Source organism: Gopherus flavomarginatus, chromosome 6, assembly GCF_025201925.1.
Source record: "Gopherus flavomarginatus isolate rGopFla2 chromosome 6, rGopFla2.mat.asm, whole genome shotgun sequence".
NCBI classification, from domain to species: Eukaryota; Metazoa; Chordata; order Testudines; family Testudinidae; genus Gopherus; species Gopherus flavomarginatus.
The window spans coordinates 77384802-77399722 of record NC_066622.1 but is presented as its reverse complement, the minus strand read 5'-3'; the positions used below and the strand labels follow the sequence as shown (position 1 = coordinate 77399722).

General features: G+C 40.2%; 1 protein-coding gene across 28 annotated transcripts in view; it reads left to right on the top strand.

Annotated features, from left to right (window-relative positions):
* The window catches only part of KCNMA1 (potassium calcium-activated channel subfamily M alpha 1), an 886632-nt gene that overhangs the window by 667584 nt on the left and 204127 nt on the right, over nt 1–14921 (top strand). For all 28 annotated transcript variants that reach the window (XM_050960013.1, XM_050960012.1, XM_050960004.1 and 25 more), the window contains exons 10-14: nt 2731–2841; nt 7569–7674; nt 8926–9008; nt 11456–11525; nt 13525–13680. In XM_050960013.1, coding sequence (XP_050815970.1) covers nt 2731–2841; nt 7569–7674; nt 8926–9008; nt 11456–11525; nt 13525–13680 — 526 coding nt within the window. The remainder of the gene's footprint in view (nt 1–2730; nt 2842–7568; nt 7675–8925; nt 9009–11455; nt 11526–13524; nt 13681–14921) is intronic.

The following is a 14921-nucleotide window of genomic DNA, read 5'->3' as shown; positions in this document are numbered from 1 at the left end:
GGACATTTCAAGTACATAAAAGGTTGTTACAAGGAGGAGGGAGAAAAATTATTGTTCTTAATTGCTGAGGATAGGACAAGAAGCAATGGGCTTAAATTGCAGCAAGGGAGGTTTAGGTGGGACATTTTGGAAAAATTTCCTAATTGTCAGAGTGGTTAAGCACTGGAATAAATTGCCTAGGGAGGTTGTGTAATCTCCACCATTGGAGAGTTTTTAAGAGCAGGTTAGACTAACACCTGTCAGGGATGGTCTAGATTATACTTAGTCCTGCCATGAGTGCAGGGGACTGGACTAGATGACCTCTCGAGGTCCCTTCCTCAGCTGAACTCTCATCTGCACCTGGCAAACATGGGGGAAAGCTGAAGGATACTGCAGCCAAGAAATAGTTTGCAGCTCCCCAACCAGTGACAATTTCTACACCAGCCCTGGCTCCAGCACAGAGGCTGCTATAACTGCCAGGTTGTGAAGGCTCCACAGGGCAGCTCTCAATTCTCTTTTTGCACCAAAAATGGGTCAAATATTTGGTTTATTGTATTTGTTACATATTGCATGCTGATACAGTACTTGGTACCTTATGGAACAGTGACAAAGTTTTTGTTTCCTGCTTTGAGAAATTCACCATCTGAGAGTCCAGTGCTTCATCCATTTTTACCAAACATATAGCTTATGATGTGATGAAATCCTGTTGAAGCTAGGGCAGTCACTCATGGTAGCAAGCACTGCACCTGAAAAATAAGTATTTGTAGTACCAGGTCCTAATTAGACATAGTACAGCCTAAATATAATTGTATATAAACCATTGCAAATTGAAGAAAAAAACATTCTGTGATTTTTGTTGTTTATTTTCTAATACTCTATGCGCTCATGACTTGGTGGGTTGTCATTGAAAGGCCAGATAAGAAGTGTTTGAGATAATTGTCTTCCTAAATTCAGATCTAAAGCCTTGTGCTAATGTATTTGTAAAAACAAAGTGGTAATAGTAAAGCAGTCCCCTAAGGTGTGCTGGATTAGTATAATACTTCATTGTGCTTTGCTTTCCTAGTCACTACCTGCACCACTGCAAAAGTAGTAGTACATGATGGTGATATTATTAACTGCATCATGCATATTATTGATTTATTTTTTGTTCTGCATCATTATCCTTTCACCAATGAGTTCATTGCATAATTTTCATATACTTAGTCAAGCACCAAATTATGAAGCAAGGACAGGCTCCCATAATAGTCCCTTATGGTACATTACATAAGCGATTATTGCTGTTACCTATTATTTGTTGCTTCCAGCCAATGAGATTTCTGCATTAATAGAATGCGCACAGAACAATTATGAAATAGGTAAGACTTGGGCAGTTTAAATTTTGCCCTTGAAATTACTTTGCTTCATTTTGGCCACCTGCTGGCAGCTTAGATGCAAGCCAACAAATAAATTGTGCCTTTGTTGCAATCAGCATATAGACTCAATCAGCTGTAATGAGGTCAGATTACTGAATGACTCTCTGCTACCTTAATAATTAAATTGAATCCACACTTCTACTGCCCTCTTTCCCTGACAGCTGCAAGAAATGTGGCAAGCAACAGCAGTATCCAGGAGCGGCTCTAGGTATTTTCCCGCCCCAAGCACGGCAGGCACGGCTAAGGGAAGTCCCCGGTCCTGCGAATTCAGCAGTGTGCCTAAGGGAGGTCCGCCAAAGCTGCGGGACCAGCGGACCCTCGGCAGGCATGCTGCCGAAGGCAACCTGCCTGCCGCCCTTGCTTCACCAGGCACACGCTTGGCGTGCTGGTGCCTGGAGCCACCCCTGGTAGTAGCAATGGAAGTACCCTAAACACCAGCACCTCCCATGTACTCATCTGACTAATGAAAGTCATGCTTTTGTCTGTGTTGTGGTAGAAACACTGAGCCACTGTGGAGCATGCTAACACAAGTACTTGGACAATACTTTACAATAAGTGGCTTAACTATCCATTAAGCAAGGGAGCAAAGAAAGGACACAACTTTAAGCATTTCACTCGGCATGTAAGAAATCAATATATAGAAGTGGACACTGTTTCTGTGTTGCACATTTGGATTATTCCCTTTGACATTTCTGGAAATTGCATGGAGCATAAGTGTGATAGCACTCTCTGTACGGATTCTGGTTCTGTGGGGGCGTTCCATTGCATTGCAGGATTAAAAAATGTCCACTTATTGTAAAAGGCTCCCACTGTAGGACTTATGGTAGAAAATGCAAGATTTCTCTTTTTATTGCTTATGGCCAATAACATGTCAAGCTTCTCACTGGCTTCACTGATATAACCGGGGAAATAAGCAGAATCATTTCAGGGAGATTTGTTGTCTCATTACATGATAAGCTCTATGTCATAAACAAAAAATTAAATAGTAAATCTTAGGAGAGGAGGTGGAAGGAGAAATATGACTCTGAAAGGGACTGGATAATACAGCATATAAGTGTATACATAAATAATATTTATTGTTAAATGCTTAAAAACACTTGGCCAAATGGTTTTGCTTTTAATAGTCTTTTACAGCATCAGGTGAGAGCCCATATGTATTTTCAATGTCAAAGCACCTTCTAGTATTGATGGTTTCCTTTGATGACTTCAGGGAATAGGTGTTGGAGAAGCATCAGGAAGAATGCTTCCCTTTTCGGCCAACAGCTCATTTTATCCTTTTTGTTTGCGTGCTTGTTTGTTAGTTTTCCCTGCAAAAGTAACTGTAAGTTTTCTGTCACAGGCACATAGTTGTCTGTGGTCACATAACACTTGAAAGTGTGTCCAACTTCCTGAAGGACTTCCTGCACAAGGACAGGGATGATGTGAACGTGGAAATCGTCTTTCTGCATAAGTGAGTAATCTTTCCAACCAAAACCTTTCTTGCTAATCAAACAGGTCTGAATGTGTCCTAAAGACTCCTTGGAGTCAGTGTTGGTTTGAGGGTAGAGCAGGGGATGATGAGACTGTTAAAGGGTCAAATTATTTGGTGAAGTTAGACTAGAGATATATTTGACCTGTGGGGTGAAATCCTGACCCCTTTGAAATTAATGGCCAAATTCCTGTTGACTTTAATAGGACCAGGACTTCACCCTGGGTGTCACTTTGTGATGCTTCCACTAATTTTTTATAAGTCTAAGATTGGGATTTAAGGAGTTTTACTCCTATTGAATTTCAGTGGGATTTAGGTGCTTGACTCTCATAAACTCTTTTTGACATTACCAGCCAAAATCTCTTGGAACCTTGCTTTTCCGCTGTGTGAAATGTTAAAATACTTACCTAACATACAGCACAAACCAAACATGTATATAGGTGTGAACTACTATCTCTCCAGTTTATCATGACGACACAAAGACCAAGATTACATTATGAAGTCTCATATTGCTGTTACAGTTTTAAAAGCCTTATTTCATCTCCCAGTGAAGCTTCTTTAAGTGTGTAGTATCAATCCATGAATACTTCCCAGTCTTGCTGTCCGTTGCTATTCTTCATTGATTGCACTTTATCTGGTAGTTCATTGCAATATATTTTGTTAGATTACTGAGGCCTAAAAATCAGTTTCTAAATATTTGTATCCATTATTAATCAAAATCAGTGGCTTTCCTAGGGCAGGCTCAATATCTTTCTGTAAGAACGTCTCAAGACTCTCCAGGCAGTTGCACAGAATTTTTTCATTTTTTTTCTGCTCAGTGGGCCCAGATTCTGCCATCAGATGCACAAAAGATCTCACATTGACTTCATTTGGAATCATATGCATCAGAGGGTGATATTTGACCCTAACTAATTTTAGTTAAGCCTCAGCAAAGACTGCATTGGTCTGGTATACAATTGCTAGATTGTTCAATAGGTGTTTGTGTTGTGCTGCATCCTACTGCAAGTGGAAACAAGTCAGCACGGAAGAAAAAAGGAACAGATTGGCCCTGCCTTGTTAGTTAAAACTTCACACTTAAAAGTAAACAAACAAAAAACTTGCTACCATTCTCAAAATAATGCTTCTGCAGAAGAGGAGGCCTGACCAAGTATATTTTATACATGCAGTTAATAAATTAAGGAAGCAAATTCTGTACAAAGAATGAGAAGCCTTGATCTAATAGGAGGTACAAGAGAAATAGTTTAAATAAATTTCAAATTAATTAAATAATTAGTGAATAATAATTAATGAAGGATAATGAATTAAATACATATATCTGAATTTTTGAAGAAATAAATGCCATGACAGATCAGATCATCCCTGGTTATCCTGATTTGAACAGCATATTTGCCAACATTGAAAAACTAATGGAATGTTGAGAAATAAATCTTGTTTTCCTATTGGTTACCACAATTGTTCCCACCTATAGGGTGTCTCCAGGCTCCAGCACACCAAACATGTGCTTGGGGTGGCATGCCACTGAGGGCGTTCTGCTGGTTGCAGCGGGGGCGGCAGGCAGGCTGCCTTCGGTGGCTTGCCTGCGGGAGGTCCGCTGGTCCTGCAGCTTCTGGACCTCCCACAGGCACGGCTGCTGGAGGTCCGCCGAAGCAGCGGGACCAGGGGACCCTCCGCAGGCAAACCACTGAAGGCAGCCTGCCTGCTGTGCTTGGGGTGGCAAAATGCCTAGAGCCGCCCCTGCCCACCTACTAGCATACTTAATAGTACTTGAAGCCACTGGACTTCAGACTCGTGCTCCTTATATTAAAGAAAAACTCAATAGTTTGTCACTAGATTTACAGATAAGTATATTTTAAAGAGTGCATGACACTCAGAAATAAGAAATAATATTCCAACACATTTTAATAAATACTGCAGAAGTTTTCTTTGGCTCTGGATAGTAGTTCTAAGTTTAGTTTATGGAGATTAATTTCTCTCATGCAATCTATGGGGAAAAACATGTTAGGAATGCCCATTTATAGGTATGTATATTGTTTATCTTCATCTCCAACTTTTATCCCTCATCTGTCTAACAGTTGCAAGCTAAATTGCAGCAAAGCTGTGTTTTCTGATTCTAATGACATATTTCAAATATATGCTGAAACTTACCTAAAGAGGTGCATAACTGGCTGCTTTTCCAAACAAACATCATGCAAGAGATTCTGCTCCATTTAATCTTCTCTTCAGGAGATTACAACCCTGCAGAAGATGAATAAATTTTACCAGTTTTATGTAAATTAACAGAAATAGCCCATTCCAATGACTTTGTTAAAAGATGGTTGGATTCTAAAATTTTGAAAAATGACTGGCATTATCCTGTAACAAGAAGTGCTCCATGGTACGCTGCTGCTTTCCACCTCCCTTTTAGCTGCTCATAGAGCTTGAACAGTTTGGAGAAGTCCAAGATGCACTCTGAATTGTAAAAATGAATGAGATGATGAGCACGGAATGATACAATCCATGTAGATCTATGAAAATGATGCAGTCACCCCCAGGTATTGGAGCTCTTAGATTTTATTGTATTAGACTATGACTGCTAGCAAAACAGCAGTACTACAAAAACAAAATGCTGTCGCACAGACATAGTGATGCTGCAAGCAGATAGAAATAGCAATTGCTTTACATTATTTAAAAATATATGTTATCTGGTAACATTAGTGATTGTGTTTAAGTCATGTATTTCCTGTCAGTTAACAACTGACTGGGCCACAACTTCTCCAGCCAGTCATTAGTTGCCTGGGAATGCCCTTCCCGTCAGCAATTTTGCTTAAAAGTAGTTGTTGTTTGTCACTAGCATCGCATTACACATAATTCAACATCAAATTGGCATATCTTAGGGAAAGGCTATTAGAAATAGCTATTTGCTTGAGAGAAATATGGTGTTAACTATCTTTTCCTATCAGGAGCAGCATGCATTTCTAAGTGCCATGAGCTGTTTTTAAATAAGTGCTTGCTGCTAAGTGCATTAATATCAATGCACTTTCCTTCCTGTCAAACAAAATGATTAAAAGGTTAAGAATCATTTGTGATGATTGGATAAAGGAAGTTGAAAATGCATAGAGTTGCTATATGGCTGATTTTATAATATTGCCATTCAATTGGAGTAATGGATACAGTTGATATCCCTGGTAACTGCTCATGTTTTATTAGTGTAGTAAGTAACCATGTGGAACTTAATTTCCAAAGGGAATCTGCAGGTTCCGGCACCAAAAAAGGTGTGACAAACTTGCACCCACAATCGCATATGCACTTTCAAGGATAGTTTATAGAACTCTGGTAACTGCCCCTGCAGAGGGTGGGTGGCTAAGCTGTTACTACTCATTTGAGCATGCATTTGCAGTAAAGGCACACACAACTGCAAGTAAACATTTTATTTTATTTTATTTTATTTTATTGACGCTGTTTACCTGGCAAGTAAATGCTTGCTTTGTTACTAAGAGAGCTAGGTAGGTGTGGGCCACATTTTTATAATGGATTACTTTTCATTTGACTACCTGCTTATGTGAAAATGACCACTGGTCAAAAATGACATGACAAAATTATAATGAATGCACTTAGTAACAGTTACTACAATCTAGAGGTATTATCAGGTCCTCTTGGTGGCTGTTTACCTACTGTATGAATTATACAGTCTGACTATATGACTGAAATTACATTGAAGTGCAGGTAGATAACTGTGTGGTCTGGTCTGAGTGAGCAGCCCATACACTAGACGGATTTTCTTTTCACTCAAATAATAAGCTGCTGCTTTTGCATCCTTTGGTCTTCAATTCACATGCCAACAGGGATAGATTCCTAACGAAGCCAAGGAGTTTTTAGGGCTCAATATTGCTCTTGTATATATGAATTGATGTTGCTAAGAGCACATCTTTGATGGATAATTTTGGTCCTATTTTCTAGGTTTGTTTGTGTTTCTTAATTAACCCGGGAGCAGTAGAGTTAATAAATAATGCTAGCTGCCAATATGGACCTTTTCTGTGCTGTTCTATATGATTCCTAGATCAAGGCTGTGCCAAGCAGTATGGATACTGAATCTATGTCAATGAGACAGAATAGTTACACATCAAAGAGTGTAAAGCACCTCACTGTGTTTGAATTGATGGGAGCTACTGTCATGGTTCCATGACTAGCTGTACCTCTGTCCCCTTTTCTGGTCTCTCTCGGTGCACTCCCTTCAGATGTTAGGCCTCATGCCTTTGTCTGTCCTTGGTGGAGTTCTCCAATTCTTCCTCTCTTAGACGGTCCTTGATCTACATTACCCTACATGCCAACTGTAATTACTCAGCAGGCTTGATCAGGTTAGGCATGTGTGAGTCTTGCTTCTGACCAGTGGTTAATACAGGCCACTGGACAGCTTTCTCAAACCAAAGTATTATTTACTCTTAAAAGCAGGAGCAAAGCACAAGATAAGAGAAAACAGCTAACCCTGTAACCCTGACAGCTACTACATTCAGGGAAGCTGATCTTACCTCGTTTTGGTAGGCCACATTCTCATGTAAGTGGGGACATATGTAGTGAAAGGAATGGAGCTTTGCTAACAGTAGGTGAGGCCCACTGTTTTCACCCCACAAGAAAAGTATCAATGGAATTTCAAACAGTTTAAAAATGAATACTAGAGTGGGACAGAAACATTGTGCAAACTGACTTCTTGTTTGTTTTTCCCCCCAATGCAGTATCTCCCCTAACCTTGAGCTGGAAGCTCTTTTTAAACGACACTTCACTCAGGTGGAATTTTATCAGGGTTCAGTTCTCAATCCGCATGACCTGGCAAGAGTAAAGGTAATGATTCTGTTGATTCTCTATTTCTACTAGCTGTCTTCTCTTAAATAAGCAGTTTCTACCTCCGATGCAATGTCCACTGAAGTTAATGGGAATCTTTTAGTTGACTTTAATAGGAGAGGTCCTATGGTTGTTAATATTAATGTTTAACATTTTAGAACTTGATGTTATAAACATCATTGGCACGCTTGCATAGGAACAATCAGAAAACAGTTTTTCATCATTTTTCTATTGTCAGGTGTCCTGAAAAAATAAATACAATTAGAGATATTTGCTAACTATAATAAGATGGCTGTATTGGTTATAGTACTGTACTCTATGCTAAATAATTCTATCCTCTTAAAGCAAACCCTGAAGCTCAGAAAAGTAAAAGATACCAAACTTATATGCAGCATTACCCCATTTCATGTCTTTCTAATGGGACGTGAACAAGTTTCTTAAATCATAAAGATCTTTGCCTAATGTTAAGCTGTTCTAGTGAGCAGAAATTAGGATTTTTGCCTGTTCTGGCTACAAAAGCTGTTCAGTCCATTTTTACACAACATACACTGAGTTGAGCTCCAATCAGCAGCATAAAATGATGTCCTTGTAATGGCTATAAAATTCAGTCTTGTTATCTTCTCTCTTCCATCCCCTGCTTTACTGTGTGGGATTGCCCATATGTACTGAAAAAAAGTCATTTTGTTATATTTTAGATCTGCAACTTTATGCTAACTAGACTAAGATTGATGATTGTAAGTTTTGCAAGTAGATTTACTTTGCCCCTAACATCAGTTATCTATTATTTTTATTATGTTATTGCCCAAGGACCCAAACAGCAGCTCTGACTCCGTTGTAATAGTCACTGTACAAACAACAGAAAGACAGTCCCTGTCCCTATGGGTTTAGGAGTCTGACTTGCAACATAGAGTTTTAAAACTTTGGCATTTAACCTCTTGGTGCTTCATTTTCGGTATCTCTGATATAACATTAGTAATCAGTGGTAGTAGTGATAACTAAAGTATTTACCTACAATGAGCACTGTAATATTTAATGTCTGGAAAGTGTTTTGAGAAGTTAAAGTGATCAGCTTCATGTAAGTATTGGCGCTGATATCATAAAGAGTCAGAATCTACATTTATACACAGCAAAAGCTATAAGCTGTTGTTCTTGGTCCTGGAGGAAGAAGCTGATTTCTTAGAAGCCGGTGGCTGTGAGAAGTTGGAAACAAAGATTTCTATTTATGTTTGCTTTATTTTTTCGGTGTCTCAGATAGAGTCAGCAGATGCATGCCTAATCCTTGCCAATAAATACTGCGCTGACCCAGATGCTGAAGATGCCTCCAATATTATGAGGTAACCTGAAGAGTTTTTGAATATGGATGTCATTCTCATTTCTGACTAGCAAATTGTGGTGTCTAGGCAGATCATACCCACATCTGTTACAGTTGAAAACTTCTCACAGAATTGCTTCCAGAGACAGGAAGTTAAACTGGGGGAGTGCACAGAATTGGCTCAATAGTGTGGAGATGGAAGAAGTATAAGGTGGAATGACTGGCTTGGGTATAGTGTGTCCATGAGGGTGAAATGATGGAAGGAGGAAGTGCTAGCCCAGGTAACCAGCATAGGTCAGCTACAGATCTTTTTGCAGCCAGTACAACAAATTTTAATTTGGAGAATGAGGATAAAACGGATGCCCACTGTGGCAAAGTACCTGTTTCTCCTCTGCTGGCTCAGTCCCCTTTTTCCGTGGAGACACAGGCTTGGGCAAAGTAAAGTCCTTCCCGGTCACGCAGGGTCTGGCTGATCCTTTTCTAAGGCAGTCCCTTGCTCTGTTTTTCTCCCCTTCTGGGAAGAGTGCAAGTCTTCCTGGCTGGAAGAGTTCAGAGTCTTGCTGCACCTACTCACTGGCTGCTTCTCTCACACCCCCCTCCCCCCCGCTCCTCTGCCAGGGAGGGTTTAAAAAGGTCTCCAGCAATTTGGGCCAGCGGAACCTAATTAGTTCCCTGGCAACCCCTGTTCCAGCTGAACGTTATTTCTCCATGGAGGGGGAAAGGGGGAAGGAGCCGCCTTCAGGATTCCAGTTTTATGGAGCAGGTAGTTGTGTTTGTTGCTGTATTCTAAAAAGAAACCCTATATTCAGTGGGGGTCTGAAGTTGCCCTTTTTTTTTTCTTTGTTTGTCCCATCTTTTAGAAGAATGGAGCTGAAAGACCATATTAATGGTGTTGGCTCTCCCAGGCAGCAGAGGTAGAATGTCCTGCACCTCTATGCCATGGGGGCGGGGAGGGATAGCTCCGTGGTTTGAGCATTGGCTTGCTAAACCCAGGGTTATGAGTTTAATTCTTGAGGAGGCCATTTAGGGATCTGGGGCAAAAATCTGTCTGGGGATTGGCACTGCTTTGAGCAGTGGGTTGGACTAGATGACCTCCTGAGGTCCCTTCCAACCCTGATATTCTATGATTCTATGTATATTAACAGTATTTACATAGCAGGGTCAATGGTTACTGTTCTCCAACCCCATTAACAAATATCACCTGCTCTTCTAAAACCTAAAGAGAAAAGATGCCATTGTTAGTCTCACATAGTGGGGGAGAAGTAAGGAAATGGCAAAAGTAAGTTAAAATAAGGTTGAGTCCTCCATTATTTGTATTTCGCTCATACAGCCCTTAGTTTTCAGGAGACCAGTCAGCCCTTTTTAAAATTAAAATGTAAAAGATCCATTAAAAATTAGCTAATACAATGAATCGGCCAGTATTATAAACCACTTTTTTGGCTTGTCAGATGCTTGAATTCTATGAGTTGAAGGTAAATACAGGAATAAAATTTAAATAAATAAATAAATACTTCACCGCAAAAAGCCCAGTATTCCTAGAGTGTGGGATGCCTGTGGAAGGAGCAGGGTTTGAGTATGCTCATTTCATTTTCCAAAACGATATTGGGGATGTGATGGGAAAAACCCTAGTTTGATTTTAATTGCAATACATAGAATAAAGAATATTCCAGATGCAGATTAACGTGTTCTTAAATGGATTCAATATGTTTTAATGTAATAAAACGTAAAAGTGTTATCGGGAATAGAATTATCTTGTGTGATCTCACAATAAATTAAGTTGATTTGGTAAAACTGAATTAATTAAAGACTTCAGTGGGAAATGGGACATTAATAGGAGGAGGAGAGCATCACACTCTTCTCTTTGCTCTTCAATTCTCCTCCCTACAAAAAGAGATTCAACAACTTTATTGGACAACTTTATTCTCTAATCTTGTGAATAAGTCAGCAGTGCAAGTTTTCCCCATCTGCCTGCAATGCACTTCTGGCAGCAGATGTAATAAACAGTTGTAATAAATTGTTGCTCTCAGAAGGTATGTGTACTCTGCACACTAAACATGGGCTCTGACTCAGGTTGGAGCCCAAGTCCCCCTTTCATCCACACACAGATCAGTCTGACTTGAGTCCACAAACATTGTGGACCCAGGTTCTTAGAACCCTGATGGAGGGGTAGATCAGAGCCCAAGTCCAGCTGTGGAATAGGTCCAAGCCCTGTCATTTTGCAGCGTGGATGCTGGTAAAGCCGCAGGTCTGAGTCAGAAGGTTTATGTAGTGCTGTGTGTAGTGCAGTGTTAGCATAGCTGTGAGACCCAGGTCCAGAAATTGTAAACCCAGGTTTACAGTGCAGTGTGGATGCTCAAACACAGACTCGGAAGCACTGGGTCCACAAGACTGGGTCTATAGGAAAAATGGCAGAATGTCCAAGATGTCCATCAGCTAAAATGTTAATTTTGTCTTTCTTCTTTTTTTAAGAGTAATTTCCATAAAGAATTACCATCCGAAGATAAGAATTATCACTCAGATGCTGCAGTATCATAACAAGGTAATGAGAAGACCAAGGGGTCTCGCTTTTCAGAGATACTGCAGTCTCCCACATCTACTTATTTTAGCTGCCTAAATGGAAAGCATTTTTCTTTCTCAGTGGGAACATGTAAATACAAGTTGTCATGGAATCCACTAAAGAGTTAATTCTGTTGTGTTTAGATATGCCAGGGACCTTATCAGAACCCTAGGATATTTGTTACCCTGGGGTGCTGAGTTTCCACAGCTCCTATTGATTTCAGCTGGGCTTGTAAGTACACACCTCCTGTGAAATAAGGCCCAACTTGATTCACTAAACCATGTGTGATGCTCGTATTACCAATACAGATAGGAGAGTATATGGGTTTACTGTAGAACGGTGGTTTTCAACCTGCAGTCTGTGGAACCCTGGGGTCTGCAGACTACGCCTAAGATTTCCAGAGGGGTCCACACCTTCATTTCACCTTGAATGGTCTCGTGAAATATATATTAACTTCTATGCTAAACAATCTGTTCTATGTTGTACTTATTTATGACACTCTGATTAAGTTTCCCAGACCTGAAGAAGAGCCCTGTGTGCCTCAAAAGCTTGTCTCTCACACCAGCAGAAGCTAGTACAGTAAAAGATATTACATCACTCACCTTGTCTCTTTATAACTATAGCTAAAGAAGTTTAGGTCTGCTCAGGATCCACCTGGTTTTACACAGCATGATTTTTGCTGCCTGGGTTGTCCCCTGCACATACATGAGTGGAGGACAGCTAACATATAGAATTTGGTCCACCTTCTTTTGTGGAACAGAATCATGCTATTTCTGTATTTTAAACGCCCTCAATGGGAAGCATGTTGTATTAAAAACACATTTTCTCTTTATATTTCTAATGAAAATTAATGAGGAAATAAAGAAAAAATGATGAATGGTGATAATCAGATTATCAGGAGGAGGAAAGCATGAAGGACTCTATGTTTGTGTTCATGTGCATGCATATGTGTGTGTGATAGAAGGATGAAAGTAGCCACTAGAGTTTTGCATTTCACAAAATCCTCTAGAATGTTCTGTAAAATTTTGAGTTTCTTTAAATTATTTTGAGTTTGGCAAAACATGTTTTTCTCAGTTATTTCCCAGGAAAATTTGATATGAAATCAATTATATATGGAAGTACCCATATAGGTCCCTGGCTGATTGTTTTTGTCCATTATTTCACTGTGCACTGGTCCCATAATCAAAAGCCTGAGAGAAGACACTCCTTACACCAGGCTCTCTGCTTATTTGATTCTGGGAGTGGGAGAAACCAGAAAAGTACAGGTTATACCATACTGTTCAAGGGCTGGGCTAGATTGAAAACCTGTGGTTGATTTCTGGGGTTTATGTGTGTTTTTTATTTGTCAGGGAGTAGCTGAGATTGCTGAAAGAGGGTGTATACACAGACGTGGGTGCAATGAAAACTTTATAGCACTATGTAACAACTTCAGTTTTGTTGATAGGCCTTACAAAACCTCCCATCCAGTTGACAGCAGGTCACCATAATATGAGATCTTGAGGGATGCTGGGAGGTTTTAAACTGAAAGGTGTGAAAGTGGAGAAGTTCCTGATACAAAAACTCTATTGGAAATATTTTGGTTTAGAGGAATATTGATTTAAACCCTCTACTCCAGTGATGCTCAGACTGAGGCTTGGAAGCTGCAAGTGGCTCTAATGTGTCTCCTGTGGCTTTTTGCAGCACATGATATTAAAACAGTATGTGATTTTACTATGTTATCAACCAATTGTAAAATACTTGGTCAGTCATTTTCCTGTGAGAATAATTTATGAAACAATTAATTCACACTACTGTAACTCTTTTGAGTAATATTGGTCACCGAGGTCTGAGTATCACTACCCTAATTGTATTTTTACCTTCTATAGGAAAAGGAAGTCCAGCACTAAAGGAAAAGATTAGCTGTCACTTGGTTGACTATTTTCTATGTTAGCAGAATGCACGGAAAGTATTTGGAGTCCTTTACCTGTGTTTCTTCCTTCAGGCCCATCTGCTAAATATCCCAAGCTGGAATTGGAAAGAAGGGGATGACGCAATCTGTCTTGCTGAGCTCAAGCTGGGTTTCATAGCCCAGAGCTGCCTGGCACCGGGCCTCTCGACAATGCTAGCCAATCTCTTCTCTATGAGGTCATTCATAAAGGTAACGTCTTGTCTCATTAGAGTGTTTTAGCTTGGGATTCAATTTGGCACAGGGTTGAGTAGAGAGCACAGCTTAAACTCAAAACAGATAGGGACACGTTAGCCAGTTTGGTGAAACACACACATACATACACACACAAATTCTGTTATAAATTGGGCAGTGGGCCAGGTTCTTAAAAAATTATGTTTTTATTTTTATTTGGCACATCTATGGCCATTAAATGATTGTTCAAAGCACAATTCATTTCAATTCTTTTTTTAAATAAACCACATGTTTATCTATCAGGAAAGCCTCTGCTGTTAAAACAAAAATATGATTTATATGCATCCCATATGGCACCAAAGCGCCTAGAGAAAAAGAATGATCATTTTGCTCTTTTACATCAAGTGGCTAGTGGACCTCTCACTGTGAGAATAAATATGGACCATGTGTTTGTACTTAAGCCCAAACCTCCTACAACATAATTCCTTTATTTATTTCTCCTCAGTCAAAGAGCCCCTTAGGGCTTTATTTGCAAAAACTTGTAGTGCTGTTGTTCCCACCCTTTTGGGGCAACAGTACCATCTCACTAGACTAAGATCTCACCTGAGTTAGGCCATGTCTACACTAGCACTTTTGTTGATAAAACTTTTGTCGGTCAGGGTGTGAAAAAACACACTCTTCCATGACATAAGTTTCACTGACAAAAGCTCCAGTGTGGACAGCACTATGTTGGTGGGAGACATTCTCCTGCTGACATAGCTACTGCTGCTCATTGGGGTAGTTTAATTATGCCGGTGGGAGAGCTCTTTCCCATCGGCATAGAGCGGCTACACAGGAGACCTTATAGTGGCACAGCTGCAGTGGTACAGCTGGGCCACTGTAAGGTGTGTAACGTAGACATAGCCTTAGTCAGTGTTCCTTTCCTCTTATTCTGTTTTCAGGCATTCTTGCTAGACATAGAGGTTGGCCAGTTTCCAATTCTGTATTTGTGATCAGGGGCCAGGACACGATGGAATGTGAGGTGGGCCATGGCTCCTGAAGTCCATCATGAAAGTGGGCAGGGGTTTCCTAGAATACCATGTGGGAAAGCCAGGAGGACTGTGGCCAGTTTGGGGGCGCGTTCCAGTGACTGAGAGCCTTCGGTGCAGTGCTGTCTGATATTTATTCTCTTTGCATGAGATAGAAGCTGGGGTTTCTGAGGCTGCTGTGAGAAACTTTTTTTTTTGAAGTTCCCAGAAAGTCATCATAGATCCTCAGGG